Source organism: Emydura macquarii, unplaced genomic scaffold (genome assembly GCF_026122565.2).
Source record: "Emydura macquarii macquarii isolate MOO-44397 ecotype Brisbane River unplaced genomic scaffold, CSIRO-AGI_Emac_v2 contig_450, whole genome shotgun sequence".
Lineage (NCBI taxonomy): Eukaryota > Metazoa > Chordata > Testudines > Chelidae > Emydura > Emydura macquarii.
Window position 1 is genome coordinate 15,505,313 of NW_027130587.1, and position 21,636 is coordinate 15,526,948.

The window sequence follows — 21,636 nt, forward strand, 5'->3', positions numbered from 1 at the left end:
TGTGGGTGGCTCCAGCATGAGGAGAAAAGACAGCTTGTTCTGGTCCAGAGAATACAGTATATGTAGCCATCCTATTCTTAAATGCCAGACAAGATTCAGTTAGCTTGCAAGAAAAAATATCGGTCTCCAAGCTCGACAAACTAACTATAACTCTGGGGATTTTTACTTTAGCTGGGAGTCACACTGTTATGATATTGCTTCAGGAATTTTTGTGAATTAAATTATTTCAGGTCCTATAGGGCCTAAAATTAAGACATATGGTCTTATATTTTTAATGCTCCTGAGTCTTTTTCTGTTCCTTTTCCCTTCATTGTGTGATGACAGATAGAACTTTATGGGAAAGGGAAAAAATGATAGAATGATGATGGTGAAAATAATGTTGAGAATACTTAATAGCATATAGGGAGAAATGTGTTATTTACGTAATCCTGTCCTCTTTTACCTACCAGAGAGCGAATGCACATCAACTGTGCATATGCAGCTTTTTTTTTTTTAAACTTCAATCTTGCTACCTTTTAGTCGGGAGGAGCCCATGTAACATACAGATCCCTCAAGACCCATCCTAGATTAAACCTCTATGGGAACAAGATTTTATGCTTACTGCTGCTAGTAGTCTCTGAGGCTTCTGATGCAGTAGAAATATTATCTGAAAACTTTTCTTCTGTGACAGTGAAGTAATTTAGACCTCCTGTTTTGTCTTCTCCCTGTTCTGAAGTATGGGTTGCAGCAGCTATGAGTGAATTCTTACCTCCACTCAAGACAGATGAAGGTTCTATCACAACAGGGTTAGCATCCTAAAATTGTTAGAGAAAGAGAGATGATCTAAGGGCCAACATAAAACTGGATATTTAAAATCACTCATGTACAGAGTTAATACACCACCATACTTTGTATCTACATTACTTTTAAGGATCTCAAAAAGGTATTTATAAAAAGATTTTCCCATTCACAGCATGAGGATAACAGAGCTACTCACCATCCAAATCACTGGAATAAGTATTTATATACTATACTGGTGCATATTATTGAAAACTATAAAACAGGTAAGATTGCTTTTTCGCTGTCTAAGAACCTGGAAATGGCACATGTTTTTAAACCAGCTACAATTATTGATTATCAACAGTTTAAGATCTATCATTGATAATTGATTGTAAAAGTGGCCTCTATTGGAGTGGTGGTGGTGGGGCCTTAGACTGTTAAAAGGTCTAAACAGCAATGAAAAGCTTATTTCAATTAAGTCTGTGAATAAATGTAGGGCTTCTGAAAGCGAACAGCTAAGGCCACTGGGTCGAGCCAGGCATGGCCTGGGTTATGCATACTATCCTCACATCTAGGGCTCGGCAGGAAATTATTTTCTTCTTAAAGTTTTCGAGATGAATACGTTTTCCTGTTCCACACTGGGATAAAACCAAACCTTTCAAAGTTTTTCATAAAAAAGGAGAGACCCACCCAAGAACAGACCATAGCCCAGGAGTTAGGATACTGACCTGGGATGTGGGAAACCTAGGTTCAAGATCCTACTCTGTTTGAATCCAAGCTCATCCACATCCCAGGTGAGTGTCCTAACCATTGTGGTCTTTAGACATTTTCTGTTTTGAAGGTCCAGTACTGATTTTAATCATTTCAGCTTTACTTTAGTATCACCAGAGGCTGGGAAAAAGCAACCAATGAAGGAACAAATTAGAACTATTTTGAGACCATCATGGAGAAATTTGATAGGAAAAAAGTAGGTTACTATGGTATAGTGTTTTGATTAGCAGCCATGGAAAACTAGGACAAGTCCATAGTTTTATGGCTCTATAATGGATGCACTTTGAGCCTACACTAATTTAATTGTAGATTTTGACTGATACCTTGTTCAATACAAATCACTTTAAGTTTCAATTAGATTTCTGAAAAGGCTTCAAATGGAATTGTTTAAATGTATGTTAAATTTTCTTTCAGTATAACTTCTCTACTCTGTGGTAAAGAGCAATATTTTACTAGACAAAAATATGGACTTAACTTTAAATCTCAGTAGCAATTTCAAAATCTGAAGTTCACTCTGCTTCAGCCCCACTACAAAATGCACTGCTACTAGCCTAGACAGCTAAAGAAAATTCTCAGGAAAATTTAACTTAGTTCATTAGTATGCATTAGAGCTAGGCAGAAACTAAAACAACAGATATTACAAAATGCTGCTTCACTAAAATTTTCAACATCAAGCACTAGCAAAAGCCTTTGTGTTAATATAAGAGAACTGCCATGCCCGGTGGCCCAGCTATAAATCTTTCCAGTGCCAGCAGGACACAAAGGCTGGATTCCTTGTCTCATTCTTAGAGAAAAAGCACTGAAAAGGCAATCTGGCTCACCCTTGAAGCAAGGGGAAGGCAAACCTCATGTCATCCAAAAGCAACACATCTACCCACTTAAGGAAAAAGTATTGACAAGATTTGGAAAGAGTCCCATCCAGTTTAGAACAATAATAGCCACAAGAGGAAATCTCCAGAGGTTAGAAAGCAGAAGAAGGAATGAGAAACAATCAGAGCTTAAGAGGGCCATGGAATGACCTTACATTCACAACAAAAAGAAAATCTAAGCAGTGGACCCTATTCCAACAGTGAAAAAAGAGGAGATCTATTTAAAGTTGCATCTGAATAAGATGTGCTGATATTGCCAATTTCTGGCTTGTTTTATGGCAAATCATCCAATAAAGTTAAATGAGCATAAAAACAGTAATATGTTCAAACCTAACAGAACAACAGTACCCATGACATAATCCTCATGTATGTATCCAAGAGCCCTATGTAGCTCGAGTATTTTCTTTACATGGTGACAAAATACAGATGCCTGGAAGCCACTATGTTGTATAGAGAAGTTAAGCAAGGTATTAGGTATGAAACCCTATATACCTCTGAGTAATCACACTATAACAAGGATCAAATTACTCAACATGGCAAGCAAGCTAAAATGTCCATTAAACCGGCATTTGTCCAACTCATTGTGTATGAACAACAACTGTAATTAAATCACTAATTAACAGTGCACACTTTCTAATCTTTGGACTGTCTGTCTATTTGCAGTTATAATGCAAGTCACATTTTTATTTATAAAACATCATCTTCTAACTATTAATATACATCCTCTTCTAAGGAACAACTTGTTTCACTTATTTTTCTCCATTTGTGGTTGAGTGAATTGCTAATTATTTTTATTCCAGTCTCAAGCAAGTCTTAAATACATTTTTTCCCCCCACACGTGTATCAAGCCGGCAATGCTCTCATTTGTATGCTTTTACGGTAAAGTCTTCAAGGAACATTGCCTCACTTAAATTCACTTTGATGAGGTTTTGGTAACGTACTTTTTTTTTTTTTAAAAACCATCATGTACTTCTCCTTTTCCATCATTGCTACTTATCAGGATATTTGTATTTAATAAAACTCTCCCTCAATTCTTTGAGAAAAGGCCCAATATATTATTTGTGACACGAAAAATAACATCCATTGTTATAAATAGTTGTCAAAAGCCAAACGGGTTGTGATATTACCAAATAAATCAGATGGAACAAGGAGGTTTGTGTATTGGCAAAAGGATTCTTATTTGACAACTATCTTAAAAAGCAGCAATGATGGGAAAGAAAATGCAGAATAAGTATGACAGCCTAATGGGATCTTAGTGAAAAGTTTGGTATGCAACAGTGATTCTCTAAATCAATTTGTTTCCTCTAATGGATGAGGGATATTTAATTTCTAGCATTCTTTTTTATTTACTTATTGGTTTATTGATTAAGCAATCATTTGCTCTTCCTTGCCTGCTTTATCAGCACATGCACAAACGGAACATCAAAATGTTGAAACCTCATTGTGTTAACATGAACTACAGCCAAACTTACATATTTGACATATTCTTTCCATTGCTGCCACCATTGCACTGCGATGAGAAACCAGTTGTGCCCTGGCTGGAGACCATATCTGCTTTCTCGTTCTAACCAACCTCTACATATAAGAATTAAGAAAATAATACGATCAAAGGCATTACTTGAGACACGTCAGTTACAACAAAAAAAAGCCAAGTACTAAAATGGTGATTAACATAGAAACCTATAAAAACAGTTTTTTCAATAAAAAGTATACCTAATAATTTGTCCTTCCTCTTCTGGAGTAGCTGGTCTTAAACCCAAAACAATATGACACACCTACAGAGAAAGAAAGGAAGGCCAATCTTACCATAAAGGATATAAGACTTTGAATGAGAGTAGGTAAAAAGTAATAAGGGCATCCATCGTTTACACAGACATTTTTCAGAAACAGCATTTGGATGGTGATAGATGATTTCAAATTAAATACAAGATTCAGAGCCACGTATATTTTTTATGTGGTTTTAGCCAAGCAAGTCACTAAAAGTCACATATGCAACTCTCGCACTCATAGGATCCTGTTTGTACTATTTAGCCAAAGGTAAGCCCCAACATGGATGCCCAAGGATGAAAGGAAAAGGAAGGGTGAACTAAAAGAAAAGATTGAAAAAGTTCTTTCTCCTGACGTTGCTGTCTACACAAAGAAAAACACTGAGGTTCCAGTCACCAAATACCATACATTTATCCCTAAACTGTAACTAATTTTAATAAATGAAACTGACCCAACTCCTGACAAAGGAAAAGAAGACAGCTGTACTGCAGCAATATAGTATTTAGCTTAGCGCTTTTATAGGTCTTTTCCTCTGTTGATCTGAAAGTGCTTTAGAAAGAAGGGCAAGTATCATTCTCTATTTTGCAGATGGAGAAACTGAGGACTTGCCCAAAGCCATTCCGTGACAGAGCCAGAATTATAACCCATGCCTCCCAATTCCCAGCCCAGTGAGTAGACAGGGACCTAGACTATGCTGCTTCTCATATAAAATAAGAAACGGGAAACGGGTGTATGCAGGTGGAGCGGCCATCCTGCTCTGAGGAAAGTTCACACTATCTGCACTTTATCCCACTACTAGTATCAGGCTTAGCTGGCCACAACAAAAATGTAAGCCTTAGGTAAGCTTTCTACCTAAAGTTCCCCTGCAGAAGCATCTATATTCCTATAGCTCTCTCCCATACAAGTCAGTCCTATCTCCCTGATTACCTTCCGCAGAGCACGCTAGCTGCATTTTTTTTACATTACATTTATATTACAGCATCTTCCTGCAGAGTTTTAGCATCTGCTAATTAGATTGCTCAACGGAAGAATCCTGGCCCCCATGTTATGAGGGAGGAAAGAGAAAGGAATCAGAGAGAAAGTTACTCCGTTTCAATACCAATATGGTACTGCCAAAATTCATTTTAGATGAATAATGTATTTCACATGAAATAATTGTGGTAGAACTCACAAGCAGAATGAACAACGTGAAACTTCACGTTAGTTCCAATATAATTGTTTCTGGGTTGAATTTGTTTGGTAGGGATAAGCTAAAGTGGAAAGAAAAATGAAGGGAGAGAAGGCATTGAAGGGAAGTGGAGTGCAGGGCAGGAGAAAAGGTGGAGACCGAGTGAGGTAGAAGGTTGGAGCAAACAGTCGATCAGAACAGGGCACAGAAAGTCCAATAGAAAATTCTCTAAATGACCACAGGTCTCTGCTTCAGCTGCTTCTGCAGCTGCTCTTATAGGCTAGGACCTCTGGCTAGTTCTTCTGCAGTCAGTCCCCCCCCCCCCCCCCCACACACACACACACACAAAGGCCACCTGGCCAAGAGAGGGACCTGGGTGTTCGTTTTCCCAGATGGAGGGCTCCCCCTGCCCAGTTCTGCATACATGGCTGTGCTGGGGGGGATGGCTCCAGCTGGGCTCCATTTTATCCCATTCCCCCCCAGTGCAGCAATCCCTGATTTGGCTGCTTCTGCATCTGCTCTTCTAGGTTTGATCCTCTCTGCAACTGCTCCCCAACACCACATGGGGAGAGAGGCACTACTTGGGTCCTACTTTCCCCAGAATGGGGGAAGGGGTGGGTCCTCCCCTGATAAACTGTTTGGTCTTTGAGTCAGTTTCCAGATTGGTTGCTCCTCATTACATGTTTTACTACCTCTTTTCTTGTATCTTTTGAGGGTATCAATTTGAATCTCAGCTGGAAATATCTAATGATTGGTGGAGCAACTGATTTAAATTGATATTGCAGTGTAAGAGCCGGTATTCTAATATTCTGAATAAAAGAAAGGTCATTAGCTGCTGGGAAGAGACAGATTTCCCAACAACTATAACACAGCTGGGGCTGATGTTAGTTTCTTTTTAAGCTAATGCTAGAGTACTAGCATCAGCCTCTTCAAAATAAGCTACCTCCGCTATTATCAAGCCAATTTTTTGAAAGTTTTGATTTAAAGTAATCAAGTCTAAATAAACAACAAATACTTCACACTTCTATAGCACTCTTCATCTGTACAGTCCAAGGTCTTTTCTAAGGCTGATAAGCATCATCACCATTTTACAGATGGGGAAACTAAGGCAGAGAAGTTAAGTGACTGCACAGATTCATCAATGGCAGAATTAGTGCCTGGTCTCTAGTCTAATATCCTGTGCAGTGAGCATGCTGGGCTGATAGTAAGAGCTTGGGGGTCCTACCTATAGTGGATTCATGAAGAGAACATGAGGAGGCACGAAAATTAAATGAAAAATATCATGATAATGAGAGTTCTAACACTTACTGAAGAACAAAAAAACCTAACCCATCACTGGAAAACACTTACATTGCCAATAGCTATTCATTTTAGCTCTGATGTACACATATATTTATTAGATATTGGTTATTAGTTAAGCATTGACTGGGTTAGTGCTATTCAGGCCACAAAAATAAAGACATCTTATCCTGAGGCGATTACAATGTAAGAAAGTGCCAAAATGTACTAAAGCTAATTCTAAAACATTTATTTAGAAAACAACCTTCTTTAATTTAATTATTTTTACCAATGAAGACGTTTGATGGCTTCCAAACGTGGAGACTGCCACTCCCACACCTCCAAACATTTTGCAGAAGTATCATCACAATAAGATTTAAAGTTACCTTAGAATGTATATACATAAGAGATTTTGAAGAAAGGGCTGGCTCAGTAGTTTACAGCTTGGGTGGGATCTGAACTCTTATCTTTTTCTTTGCTGCACCCATGATAACGGCCCACACACACACAGCCCAGTTGGGAAGGAATCTGTTCAGCTCAGACTGTATAGCTGATACAATTCAGAATGGAACCTCATACAAGTTTTTTTCACCTGGAAAAATGGTGGCTACATGGAGACTTACAGGGAGTTAAATAAGGGCAAATACTCAGAGCTCCATTAGGGAAGATTCCTACTACTTTATCCACCTCTCAGGACAAAGAGTTTAATGGAAAACAGGTAGCTAAACGACAAAGATGAAAACAATCTTTGGGGTTTACCTCTTACACAAGATGAGCCAACCTTGAAATGTGGCTGTACTAAGTTTTTGAAATTGGGCCCAAATTGGATTTTAGAAATTCAATACATATTTGATCCATAGCTTCTGAATTCCAGGCTTACGTGCACTGTGAAAGGGATGTGATATCACCGCCTTCCATGCGCTGTTAATACACAGACATTAATAAAGGCTCTTTAGACAGTCTACAGAACACGTACAAAAAATGACTGCAAGCTGCAGCAGCAGCTTGTCTCATTTCCTGTGTCACTTTTAGGGAAGATTTGGAACACCACTATTTCTAATGGGGAACGTAATTACTGTTACACTTTAAATTTCTTTCCATTTATGTACTGCACACTCCATTTTTAACAGCTCGTGCTTTAGGCACCTCAGTACACTTAAGTGAATAATAACCAAGTACAGCATCATTCAGTCACGGTAATGCACTCGTACAAAAAACACACTTTATTCGAATAGACAAAATTGTATGTGCGTTGACACAAACGCTGATGCTGCCCTTTGTGACTGCAAAAGAAAAGCTGATGAGTTAATTACCATATTTGTTAAGGTGTAAATTTGCACTAAATGTACCTGAAAAAGTAGATTTAAAAATTCATTGGCAAGAGCACTCTTCACACTCCAGATCTGATAGTCTTCGAGAGTGAGGTGTCCAAGCTACGTTAAAAAGAGGGGAGGGGAAATAATGAGCATTATCAACTTTACCTCATTTCTATGTAAACTGTACAGAAATCCATCACACAAGACGTGAAAAATCAGTGTCTGGGAAAGGATTAGCATACATCATTATTGCTATAAAACTTCATCTGAGAATAACGATTATGAAATTAAATCCAGACACCAGTTTTAGCTGATTTCAGTCCAAGCACTGAACATATACAGAACGAACCATGCAAAGGTACCAATCTTTGTTCCTGCAACATAATCCCGTACATTTATGTTCCATTTTTAATCCCACACATAATCCCATACCCATGTTCCAATACCCATCATAAACATGCTTTCTCCAGCCATGACCAAAACTGCACTGAAGGATCCAGATGAATGGTCAGTATGGCCATTTTGCAAGATACAAAGTCACACAGTAGGCCTGGGACTTCACTCACCCTCATAATGTATCAGCATGGGACTTAACTCACCCCCATAATAAACTAGCCATGACCAGCCTTCCATAAAAAACAGGGATTTCACCACTAAAGCTAGGAAGAAAATGCTCCTCTGTGGGAAAAGCACCCCATCTCAGGAATGCCCCTAACAAGGGTTATAACACCAAGGGTTGTAAAGTAGAGAAACCCAGACGCTGAAAAGTTTAGGGAGGATACAGAAAGACCCAGTAAAGGGTAAAATAGATAAAATAAGCTCTGACTAGCAAATTTGTGCTGACCATCTGCACAAACAAAGAAGATCATAAATAAGTTATAATTTGGGCATAAGAAATCAAATGGAAAAAAGACGTGAGCAGGGAGGAGAAAACGTAAGTGCCAGTACATGACTGGTTAAATTTTTTTACCTAGGGTTGAATAATGTGATAGATTTAGTAAATTTAAAGGAGCTAGTTTTACCTATATAACGTAAATGGAAAACAATGCTCTTTGGAAACCATCGCTGGTCTGCAGTTCAACATCAAGATGCTAGAACTCTTACGCCTCTGCACAACCATGACATACAGAGGCATCACCGGCAACCCCAGACGAGTGGACCCTGACTGGCCATTGGGTGAAGCTGTCTGTATATTGGGAGTGGTGAGCATAACAGATTTGCTTGGCTTATGTATTGTGTGTGCGTTGTATGAGATACTTGCTGACACAGTGAACACACAGGTTTATTATGCATTAGATTTTCATCTTATGACTTGTTGGTTTTTAACAAAACACCACAAAGGGTATGAGTCAATTTTTTCACACAGAAAAAAGAAAAGTTAGGTTTATTAAAGCAGTACTAATCATATGTAAATTCTAGTAATGGCATAGGATGATTAACTTCAGCTGATTGTATACATTTGAGCCTAATTTTCAAAAGTGTTAAGTTTCACACCCAGAGCCCCCACTTGACTTCAGCTGAAGTTCATTGGAGCAGCACTTTGGAAAATTTGCTCTGAAGCACAAAGGTAGATGCAGAAAATGAGCCGTGTCAAATGTGAGCACATCTGATTTTAGCATAACCACCTTTCTTCTTGAAGCATGAACCAATCACAAATACAGTTGTCCTTCTTTGGCGGACAACCATTTAGCTAACTGTTACTCTTATAAGAAGAGTAATCATTTCAATCCAAGAGGCCAACTTTGTTTACCAGCAGAGAAAAATCATTAATAAAAGGGTGATCTGTTAAAGTTACAGTCTAATTCATATGCCGTCAGTTTGTAAAATATAAGTACATAGTCTTTTTCAAATAGATTTACGTGGAAAGTTTCAATGGAAAATTGATATTTGCTTGGTAGAGAACCCACCACTGATGCATCTCTGCATTGAAGCCAAACGTGGTAAGTTTAGTTTATCCTGTATTACTTTTAAATAAGCTGAAATATTTGAGAATTACCTACTTGTCAAGTACTTTCATTTTCATCACAGCTAATCAGCTCCTCTCCTTTAGGATTCAACCAGAACCCTTCCCATGCACATGAAAATATAGTTAAAGATCAGTTTTTCCAAGTTATCTATTGAAAATGAAAAGGAAAGTTCAGCAAGTTCTCACCTTTGTGGTGTCATGTGTATCCAAAATGTCTTCTATGATTTCAGACAAGTTCATGTCCAATTCCTTGAGAAACGAATTAGAAAATACAGTGTTAAGTGCCTGTACATTATTCCAGAACTACCCATGCCAAGAGGAGGAAAAGAGAAAACATTTAACTTTCAGTGATTTTTATGAAGTATCTGGATAATTTACAATTTGGTTTCTTCATGTCAGCCAGTTTTTATACCTAAATATCTTTCTGTACCATAAGCAGCAGCAGAAATTACAGACTGTAATTTTACTGCTCTTAGAATCAGTGTGGGATAAATTACAAAAGACTAACTGCACCCATCCCCCCTTTCCTCAATTCAGACATTTCAAGAGGATGTTTTAGTGACATCTGTCTCCAAAGAGCATTCATACTTTGAAACCTAAAATTGATTCCTATTCTTCAAAGGCCACTATAGAAAACAGCAGCAGGTAACGTAAAACATGACTTACACGTATCTTATCAGTACGGTTATCTTTCCAGACCTCTAAAAGTGCATCTACCATTTCTTTAAGTTCAGTGCGAGACAAAACTCCATCTCGGTCAACGTCAAAAACCTTAAAACAAACTGGGGGGGGAGGGAAAAAAGGATTATTTTTGCATGTTAAAGCTAACTGACTACTAGATTCTAATTAGGGCTACTACACTTGATCAATTTTATTGCAGGACAAAACCCTGCAAAGTCACAAGTATGTGACTTAACTGACAGTTTTGAAGCTTCACAATATAATCTGGGGTTTCTAGTTTGTGGTAGTGGGAAAAGAGGAGCCCCTCCTTTGATAAACTGAATTCAGATTCTCCCAATTCCTTGATATCTGATGTAACAGAGCATGGAACAAGTGTGTATTCAGAATCTGTAGTTTTCCAACTAGATGGTAATTTTAAAGCTAAATAGATGTCATAATTTTTTTAACTACACATAGCTACATCATTAAATATAGCAAACCCACAAGGAGCCAGATGAAGAAGACTGACAGTAGGAGCTAACTGGTTCATGCCAATTACAACAGAAAATAAACTAGCATGTGCACAATTTACTGCAAATCTCATAGGAAGTCCAAATGTTTACATTTTCCATTTTTCTCTGTATAACGGGATGCAGACTTTAGCACCATGTATGTATGAATAATTAGCAAAATTAAACTACCAAAATAACTTACTGAATACCAACTTTAAAAAAGTTTTTTCTAAAGAGGTTTATAGCTGGAATGAAATCATGGAATAACTCACAAGAACACAATGAATTAATAACTCTGTCATTTTTAATAAAATAAAGACTTCATCTTTAAACTTAATTCAATTTAATTTCTAGGTTTTTTCCTCTACGCCTTCTCAAATACAGATCTAAAAATATGAAAATCAAATAAATGTAACTGATAAAACTGAACAGATTTCATTAGAAGTTTAATGGGCAATATTTTGCACACTCACATTTTTGCCTTTCTGCCAAAGGTCCCCTGCAACATGCTGACAGCCCACAAGAGATTTCCTTAAAGTCTATGTGATTGTCACGATTTTCATCAAAGGCATTAAACAAACCTATAAACCACAGAAGCATCACCACACACTGAGTCTGATCAAACAAACTCACAAACAATATTTAGCACTTACATAATGCTTTACATCTTCAAAGCAAGGTACAAACATTAGTTACGGTAATTAATCCTCATCACCTGTCAGGCAAATACTTAAGCTTTATTATGCCCATTTTATAGATGGGAAAATCAAAAAAAGCATGTTAAGTGACTTACCCATGGCTAGACAGAGCCAGGAATACAAAAACCTCAGGAATTCCTGGTCAACTGTCTCATTCTTAGACCATGCACTTTCCTAATGTTTAATGATTTACATAAGACTTTTGTGTCTTTGGGGGATAACTTTAGTTACCAGGATTGTCAAGAGTAAATTTTTCAAAAAAGTGCTAACGGGCCAGATTTGTAAAGGAATTTAGGCACTTCAAGATGCAGATAGGCACCTACTGGGATTTTCAAAAATGCCTTGGTGCCTAACTCCCACTGATTTTCATGGGAATTAGGCACCTAGATGCTTTGGAAAATCCCATTAGAAGCTATCTGTATCTTCGGGCACCTAAATACCTTTACAAATCTGGCTCTTTGTGATTTAGGAGAACTATCAATGGGACTTGAACACCTCAATTCTTAGGCACTTTTGAAAATTCTCCTCTTAATGAAAGCTTTGTCCTCAATGAATCAAGTGTACCATTCACAAAATAGATGCAGCAGGTACAATAGTTTAGGGATCTCTGCATCAGTCCCAACTAATGTGCTATAACAGGGATAAACATCACTTTTAGCAGAGAAAGGATAGTTGAGTTGCCATGGCCCATTTAGGGGCACATCCTAATATGGCTTAAATTGTTTGCTCTGTTGTGGATTTATGACAATATATACCAGCTGAGGATGTGCCACCCCGTTATTTAGAGCCGAATGACGTTGCCAAATAGTGACAATTGTGGTAGTTTTTGTGATATGGACACTAGTTCATAAAGAAGTGGAATAAGACCTGACTTATTCACATGGAGCACCCAACAGCTATTAGATGGTTACAACCTTCAGTCACTACCAACCTGGCTGGGACTTGGAAGGGCCAACCTAGTTATGAATCGCTCTATATCCCATTACCAAGCTTCTGAGTCAACTAGTCGCTTTCACCCTCTTTATCTTGAGCTGTTATAAAGAAAGGTCTCTTTAATTGACTGTAGGACAACATTTTAACTGAGCACACTGAATATCCACTTTACAGATGAAACTACTTGATTTAAAAAAAAAATAATTTCCATATTCCCAGCTCAAGACACAGTGGAATATTTTCTCATGTTAGAGAATTTTAATTATGGCAATAAAAAAATTGCAAGGAATTATAACTTACACAACAAAGATCAGAACATTTGCCAGCTTTCATGATAGTTCCTCTGAGATGCATACATCTGAACTACTTCTTGTCATTCTACATTTGCCAACAAACAAGGACTTATAAATGCTTTCTATTCTGTTTTTGAATATTTAGAGTTGAGAGAAATACATCTCTCAACATAAGCTTCAAAAAAAAGGAATGAAAATGAATGTATGTTCTTCTGGACACTAAGAAAACAATATTGTGTCTATACGAGAGGTTGGCTTTTTAAAGTTCTACAATTAAGCACTCCTGAGATTAAATTAGAGTAGAGTACCTAAGCCCCACACCAATACAACTTCATAGAATGAATATTTTTATCAATGTCCCATACCTTCACTCAGAGATGGATGAATGGGAGGGGAAACTAAAGGGCCAAATGTCTCTAAATCAAAACGTCCAGTTCTTGACTGAGCCTTCAGAAGCCAATATCGTTTTTCAAGATCAATGATGTCTGATTCTTCCACTGTATATCCAATAAATAAATAAATCAATAAATCTCTGACAAACAGAACGTCTTTAAAGCAAACATTTAATTCATATCAATGCAAAGAATATGCATAACCAACATTGTCTAGGATATTTATAAAGCAGCTACTAGAATTTTAGCATTCACTTACGAATATTTAGAGAAGTTATTAAAAATATCCCATGTAGTTTGTCTGCAAATGAAGGAATAGTTTAGACAGAAACTTTTGCCACACATACAGGGAGTTAAAAAAAACTTAGCACAATGAAAACAGAAGATTATTTCTTTGAAAAGAGAAACAATGAAGCATTTTATGCCTGTATCCTGCAGGTACAAGTTCATGGTAACAATGGAGAAACAAGCTAAATTTAGAGTTTCCTCACATATAGAATCACTGCATATCACCACAATTACTCCAGAGAGTAAAATCAATTACACTGCCTTGATATCATATGTCAAAAGGTACCACAGAAGTGAACTTCTGCCAGTTGCTGAGTCTCTTGAAGTCTCTTCCTCTCTGACATAATTTCCCCCTACACTGATGTCTAATTGCACAGAAAGCCTATTTTCTCAATGCAGGTCTTAACAGGACACCACACATTTGAATACTGAAATTGGGATGTAAAATGAGTATAAAGTATAGAAGTATAAAGAACATCCAAGTACAGGACTTGGCTGCTCTATTGAAGCATTCATGTTTGAAAATTGAAGCTAGAACAAATTCCTGTTTGGAGTCTTGTGGAATTAAAACTAACAGTTAATACAACTATAACTGAAAGTTACATTTAGACATTATCCTCTTTCTACATTTAATGATTGTTTCCAACTATCCAACCATTTGCCTATCTTTCCTTTTCTTATTCATTGTTTGTATTACAGAAGCACTGGAGATCCAATGAGTAGTTGGGCTCCAATGCCCAAACTTAGATTGTGATCTCTTCAGGACAGGGATTATAGTAATTTAAAGACAGGATGCTGTCAAGAATATAGCAAGGAATGGGAAAGGGGTGAAGGAAAAAACAACCACAGGAATGTGCATGAATTTACGCCAGTGATGTGCACAACTAGATGGTTTCTAATCTTTAGTTTAACTGTAAGATCATTATCAGATGAATGAGAAAAATATGCAAAGTCTCTACTAACCAATTAATTCTAAAATAGCCAATGGGAGGAGTAAAAGGTTCCACAAAAAAGCATGACTAAAACTCCACGTGCAAACAGCAGCCTCCAGAAAATTGAAGTCTTAGATAAATTTCTGTGCTTGAAATAACAACCTGTTCAAGAAATATTTCCGCCAAAGTATTTTACCCAAGTGTTATAAGTACATGTGTCAACAGTACTTTAGAGTGGTGTGAATTAAGTGTTTCTCAAATATCTATTTAATAACAAAGCTGTCTATATTAAGAAACAGCATGTGTGATCTCATTCCCAGATGGTTCTAAGCCGTTAAAACCATGCCAGCTTTCTAATAGGATTTAACTTCAGCTATTTGGCCTGGTTAGGCTACAGAAACAAAACAATGTCACAAGGACTAAAACCAGAAGAAAAACAAAGGGAGGCAATTTTAACATTTCACCTTTGCCTCGACTCCTGGTTTTAGTGGATCAATACAGGCCAGTATGTATTCCAGACATGAGAATTTGGTCAGCTCTGATGGCAAAAAAATTTAATAGAAGGGAAGGAACGCTTTCTCATGCCCTTATTGGATTTTGACAGGCAATTTACATTGCCCCTCTACGAATGCACTGACCAGCTGCTTTTGGTTTACCTCTCACCATAAACAGCATATATATTTGGGAAAAGAAATAGTGGAATAGGCTTGCAATTTTTTTTTAAAATAGTTATGGATCACAGCTCAAGGTTAAAGTTATTAGTTTGTATTTTTTGACCACCACTCATTAGTGCTTTTCATTACATTGAAAATAGGTGAATGTCGCAAGAAAAATGTAGTTGTATTAAATTTACTTTATCCAGTTTGGTCATTCACAAGAGTAACAATCACATTAAAATTAGTGTGAACATAACTTAACAGCCCTGCAGGCATATAATGTAATGCAGAGCTAGCTACTTCATCACTGCAAGGTTGGAGAAATTATTTAAAAACATTACATTTGAAGCAGGGGTTTGGACTCCTGTCTTTTTGGGGTATCCTCGAACAAAGTATTTAAAGAAATTAACTAGAAAAAGATGCACAATGAAACTATTTAGTTTCTCCTGTCTCCAATGCACATTCAATAGCATCACAATATTCCAATCAGAGCCGTTAGAATTAGTAGCACATGAGATCTGAGGAACCCATTACAATGTCAATGGAAACAGCTATTATATTTGCATTGTCATTACCCACAACAAATACTGCATTGATGTATCCACCACCAACTAGTCTAGTTATTCACTGTCCAAGGAGAGTGACATGTAAAAAGCAAAAGAGCCACATAAAAAATGCAAATATGATTTTTAAAATCTTTCACAGTTTTAATATTCTAGAGTGTAGCAATAACAAATTTAAGATTTTTTTTTAATGGGCCTTGATCCTGGCTGCTCTAATTTACAGCAACTTCCTACAGCTGCCTCCAGGCCTCTCTGTGACCTGCGGCATACTTCTATGTCTCAGGAAATTCTTTGCAGCGATGAAAAGAAATGTTCCCAGGTTCTAGCCCCACTCCAGAATCAGAACCATACTTTTTATCTTTACAGAGTTTCTTTAAGGTTCTCGTTGCATACTCACCATGCTGAAACCTAGGCTTTTAAAAAGGTAATATTTTAAAACAGAAACAAACTGACAATTCCAATATTTAAAAGAAAAATATGCAATTTTCCAAAAATATGCAATTGCAATATTATCTATGAACAACATGGGATGGTTCTCTATAAATTCAGAAATGTAGTAATTATCTTTAGAACTGGATGTACTTATCAGCTTTTGAATTCTTGACTATCAATGACAAATTACATTTAGAAACTGAAAATACCTGTATTATTCCTTTGAGCTCACAGAGAGAATACACTAGACAAAAAGGTTCATTGCTATATTTTATAAGAACAGAGATTTAGCCACTATACACGGAAAAAGTGCACATAAAATAAACTTGGTAAAGGGACACATGGAGAGTGCTAATGATTATGCAAAGAAAGCTAACTTTAAGACCTAACCAAACTATGTTTTTTTTTTAAAACTGAAATATTCTCAGTATGTAATAAATGCAAATTTTCTATGTTCTTGGATTGTTTTCCCATCACTCTGGTAGTAAAGTGCACTAAAGATCCTACACTTCAAGATATGGGAGCTTCTGGCAGATTAAGGCCTTCATAAAGGAAGACAGATGCATAGAACAGAAAAGCCCAACAGGCAACATTTCCATTTTTAGAGTTCAGTTATTCATGCATGGAAGCCAGACCAACTCCTACTGAGATCTTATTCCCCACAACCAACATACAATATTCCATTGTGCTATTTCCAATTCAACAGGCAATCCTGGAAGTTGAATATAGGTTTCTCTAGTTGTGCAGGACTTGGACATTTACCTTGGTTCTAAAAATGCATGGCTTTCCCTTTACCTAAAACTCATGTCCGTTGTGAGTCTGTGATCCCTGCCTAAGTACCTCCCTATTGTATACAGTCAGAAGTGACATTCTATCAAATTATTCTGTCTTATTGTAAAAGTATCAAGGGTTTACAGGAAAGAAACACATCTAGGTGATTCTGTAACAACCTGCCTCAACTAAAAACAAAAACAAAGCATCGAATATTAGCTTCAGAGCTTTGGCTTCAAAAATACGTATTTTCAATAAGGTAGAATAAATGAGTTACTTGATAAAAGGTTAAAAACTTTTAATTCCAAAACCACAGGCTACCACCTACCACTGCCACACAGGCTAGAGATGTAGCTCGTTAGGCTGAGGAGCCAAGCATGAACATAAGCAGGAAACTTAATGTTGTTCAATTCAGATAATCAAAAGAGAGTCCAATATAGAAAATGGGAAATGCATATCTATATTCCACAGCAGTCCATCAAATGTATCCAGAGGAGTAATAACAGTGGATAACCTGAAGTAAGAGGATTTGTCTCAAACAAAAAAACAAAAACTCTGTAGGTGTTAAACACAAAAGATAATGACGTTTTGACAGTTTAGACCCATGATTTATTTGCTTAAAGCAGTGAGTCCAAAGATTAGTTTAAAAACAAATACCTTCATTTAATGTAGGTTTATCCTTTCCCTTTAAAAACATAGATGGAAACTTTGCACAAAAAAGCAAGAACATCACACCCAAACCATTCAGATTATTTCCAGAGGTCATTGTGAAAGGACTTTGCACTCTGGGTATGAGCATAAAAAGTGGCCACACCTAGTGCCTAGAAGAAAAACAGGATGTTCCGCATGCATGTTGGATGGCAACAGCCTAAATGTCATTCCAGCTCATAGTAGAGTTGGTTTCTCTCTTCCAGGATGTGATACTTAGGTGTCCTTGTATGTACAGCAAAAAGGTATTTTCCTATAATTTGCCAGTGAAAATTGTAGACACACTTCCTTGTCTTTATCCTCCCCGCTTGAGTATACACAACATATAAAAGAAGGTGATTCTAGTTATGAATCAAAGTGGAGGAGAAATAGGTAAACTATACATCTTTTAAGACTATTATAGTTGCAAGTAGTCTCCTGAGTTTACCTCGAATACTGAACTGTGATAGAACAAAACTCAGATCTGGGACATTCTAAAGAATGACATTATTGGACTGTCAAGATAACTCACCAAGACACACGTCTGAGATTATTAGAGATTGAATAAACAGGAGAATTTGTCAGAAGGACAGAAGACACAGCTGAGGAAAAGTGTATTTTTCTTACAGATTTAAATATGGTGATGTACTGAGAACAAGTCTCAGAAAATTTCCTCTAAGGAGTAGAGTATTAATCTGTATCTTCTGTAGAAAAAGTTAAGAAAACATTCTTGTTGCTTCAAAATCAAAAGTAAATGTTTAAGAGAAGAACAATGTTAGAAGAAATGGGATACCCTGTCTGACAGATTTTTAAGCAACTATGGAAAACTGAATAGTAATATTGATTTCACTGGTTATTATTTAGATTACGTGAAGGACAAATTTGTGTTTTCTATGAAAATTTTTCTGCATGTATGTTGTCCCTAGTTTTCTTTGATTGTTAGAAGTAACGGAAACACTAATTTACCTTTTCTTTTAACTTATCTTTATGACTAGTTACATTTAGAAATAAGGAAATATAAAAGGATAACAAGCAGACCAACTCTGATGCATGATATCAAGGGTGACTAGTAACACTTGACAATTACATAAGAAAGGATCAGGGGTTAACACAATGCCCTAAACACCTACCAAACTAAGAAGAGTAGGTAGTGGCAATGTGAACCTGCTTACTGAGGCATCTGCAATGTTTATGTTTAATTAAGTACAATTGGGTAAATTGACTGACAACAATTTAATTTCCTTTAAAAATAAAGGAAACTTAAAACAGCTTGTGTTTCCTTTAATAAAGCATGTTTGGCATACTTTGTTTCTTCAAAGTTATCTTAATTGCTTGTGCCAATTTAACCTTGGAGAAGAATGATTACCAACTGATGTTTTATCTGCAATTTTGTCAAGCAGTGCTTTGAATAGCAAGGTCATTGAAAAGATTGTTTTCAGACTGTCATCTCTAAAAGGATTATAAAATGAATAATAAAGCTGCTACACAGATAACACCAGCCAGACTGGTCCATTGTATTGAATAGACTTATAAAATTAAATATTTTAGATACCAAAAATAAGAGAAAGAAAAAAAAAACTTCAATAAACTTCTGTGAATATAACGTATACATAGAAAAGCAACTATACAGCATGTTGTATATTTAAGCTTTTTGCGTAAGTATACTCCATAATTTTTTGGTGATTCTAGCCTTATACGCCAAAATACACATTTCTTACACATTGAGGTTTAGTACAAAAGGTTGGTAGCCTAGGTCAAGTAGTATTTATACACATTTTTCAATTATGAGACACTTATATCTGGGTTGAGACCCCACTGTACTAGATGCTGTACAAATATATAATAAAGGTTAGTACCTGCCCCAAAGAACTTTTGGTATCAGAGTCTCATACAGGGGATGTCCTGAAGTGTGTATTCTCAATTCATTACATTATTAGACCATTACCTAAACCAGGGAGGTCACTTATATTCTTAGGTGGGCAATACATTTAAATCATGGTAAAGATCATAGAATCATAGAATATTAGAGTTGGAAGGGACCTCAGGAGGTCATCTAGTCCAACCCCCTGCTCAAAGCAGGACTAACCTCAGCTATATAGTCATTGTTTTTTCAAAAAGAGTTATAGTACATTAATAGTTTATCGCTTTAAATTCGTTTGTCTGGATGTTTCTTATTTCTTTGGCTAATTTTTCAAATGAACAACTTCAATTTGTACTATACTTTAAAATGCAAGTTAAAAAGTAACAGTAATTCAACACCCACAATCAGAGCCATGTTAAAAATCTCAAGTACACATCAAATCACAGCCTTTATAAAGTATAAACTACCTCTCAGCTGATATAAGCTTAATAACTCAAGACTTTTGCCACGTTTTATCTATTATTCTTTGGGAGCTAAAATATAAATTTTCTGGCACTTACAGTAGTAATATCTTTCTTTTTTACAATACATACAATCAGAGAAAAATTAGCACAATATTTTTTGCAGAAATATGGTACCTGCGGAGTTGTCAATCTAAAACACAGCAAAGTACTTTGAAACTTTATGCACATTAACGCACACAAAAAAACTGTATTCAAAGGCAGTATTCATACAGTTTTGTATTTGCTTCTTAAATATTGTAAACAAGTATACACTGATGCATCAGGGTTATGAGTATTTCAACAAACTCAAAAAAATCAATTATTTTTTACTCACCTAAAGGTATAATTCTCTCTGGTTCGCAACAGTAGAAGCATACCATATTCCCAACATTTTAACTAATGCTCGTCTTGTATCACTGTTCATCATAATATTCTCCAAGTAAAATACAGTTCCCATCCACATACACAGCTCTTCATCTCCAAATAGCTGGTCTGCTACCCAAACAGACTGAACAGAAGTATTTTTGTACAAACGCAGTTGTTTGTTACTTTCAAATTAACAGAAGATTCTAGGGCCTCCGGCAGAGAGAGCAGCTTAAAGTGACATACAATGACCCAGCAGCTAAGAGGATAACAAGGTAGTGAGATGAAGATTAAACCACACTAGGGGTTTTTCATATTGGCCTAAAGCTTACTAAAATATCCCTTCCTGTTGATTATCAAGCAAAACAAGATGAAGGTGAAAGGGGCTATGTTTCCTGTTTTATGCAGGTTCTTACACTGTGACAGTCATCTTAATATCTAAGCACCTATGTTGCAGGTGCAAGTGAATATCAATTTAAAGAGAAACAGAAATGCTGACTTCATGACAAACAAGTCCTGACTAAGAATTTAAGGCATATGGAAAAACTTCAGAACACTAGTTCACACCAGGGTATGGTTGTTTTCACATTTAAAATGCAACCACAAAAAGCTAAATATGTATTTCAAGGAAACCTCATAACTTATAAACAGCATACTTTTGAGTATCATACCGAGATATTGCAGTTGTAAGTGTGGTTATAATGATCAAAGAATGCTGCAGAGAAGCCTCGCTCCAGACAGCCTTTTAGGCTATGCCTACACCGCCGGCAGTGCAGGATCGATTCTGCGGGTTCGACTGAGCAGCAGTGAAGACTCACTCAATCAAACCCAGAAGTCGACTCTGCAAATCCACCCCGGCAAGAAGCGTAGCGCTGTGTCGATGGGAGGGCATTTCCCATCGGCGCAGTGCAGACGAGACGGCGTGGTAAGTAAATGTTAGGAAGTCAACAGGAGATACGCAAGTTACTGTACGTAGCTTGCGTATCTCCTGCTGACTGCTGCTGAAATCCACGGCCAGTGTAGACCAGGCCTTAACGAGTGAAACTGATTCACCACCTCGTTTTCCTTTCCTGTTACAGACCCAGATCCTAATATATCTTTGCATAAAAGTGTACGTGATTTTAAACCCACTCTTTCCAGAAACAGTTCCCTTCACCCAACATTATTTCAAATGCTTGCATGCTCTTTTTTTCCACCC

The 21,636-nt window shown here is 36.8% G+C and overlaps 1 protein-coding gene across 4 annotated transcripts in view; it reads right to left on the bottom strand.

Annotated features, from left to right (window-relative positions):
* The window catches only part of USP32 (ubiquitin specific peptidase 32), a 126,120-nt gene that overhangs the window by 37,486 nt on the left and 66,998 nt on the right, over positions 1-21,636 (bottom strand). For 3 of the 4 annotated variants that reach the window (XM_067538130.1, XM_067538128.1, XM_067538129.1), the window contains exons 6-13: positions 13,356-13,487; positions 11,540-11,647; positions 10,561-10,676; positions 10,081-10,143; positions 7,962-8,045; positions 4,113-4,174; positions 3,872-3,974; positions 602-794 (exon numbers count right to left, since the gene is read on the bottom strand). In XM_067538130.1, the coding sequence (XP_067394231.1) occupies positions 602-794; positions 3,872-3,974; positions 4,113-4,174; positions 7,962-8,045; positions 10,081-10,143; positions 10,561-10,676; positions 11,540-11,647; positions 13,356-13,487 (861 nt within the window). The remainder of the gene's footprint in view (positions 1-601; positions 795-3,871; positions 3,975-4,112; positions 4,175-7,961; positions 8,046-10,080; positions 10,144-10,560; positions 10,677-11,539; positions 11,648-13,355; positions 13,488-21,636) is intronic. The other variant, XM_067538131.1, reaches the window with a different exon arrangement.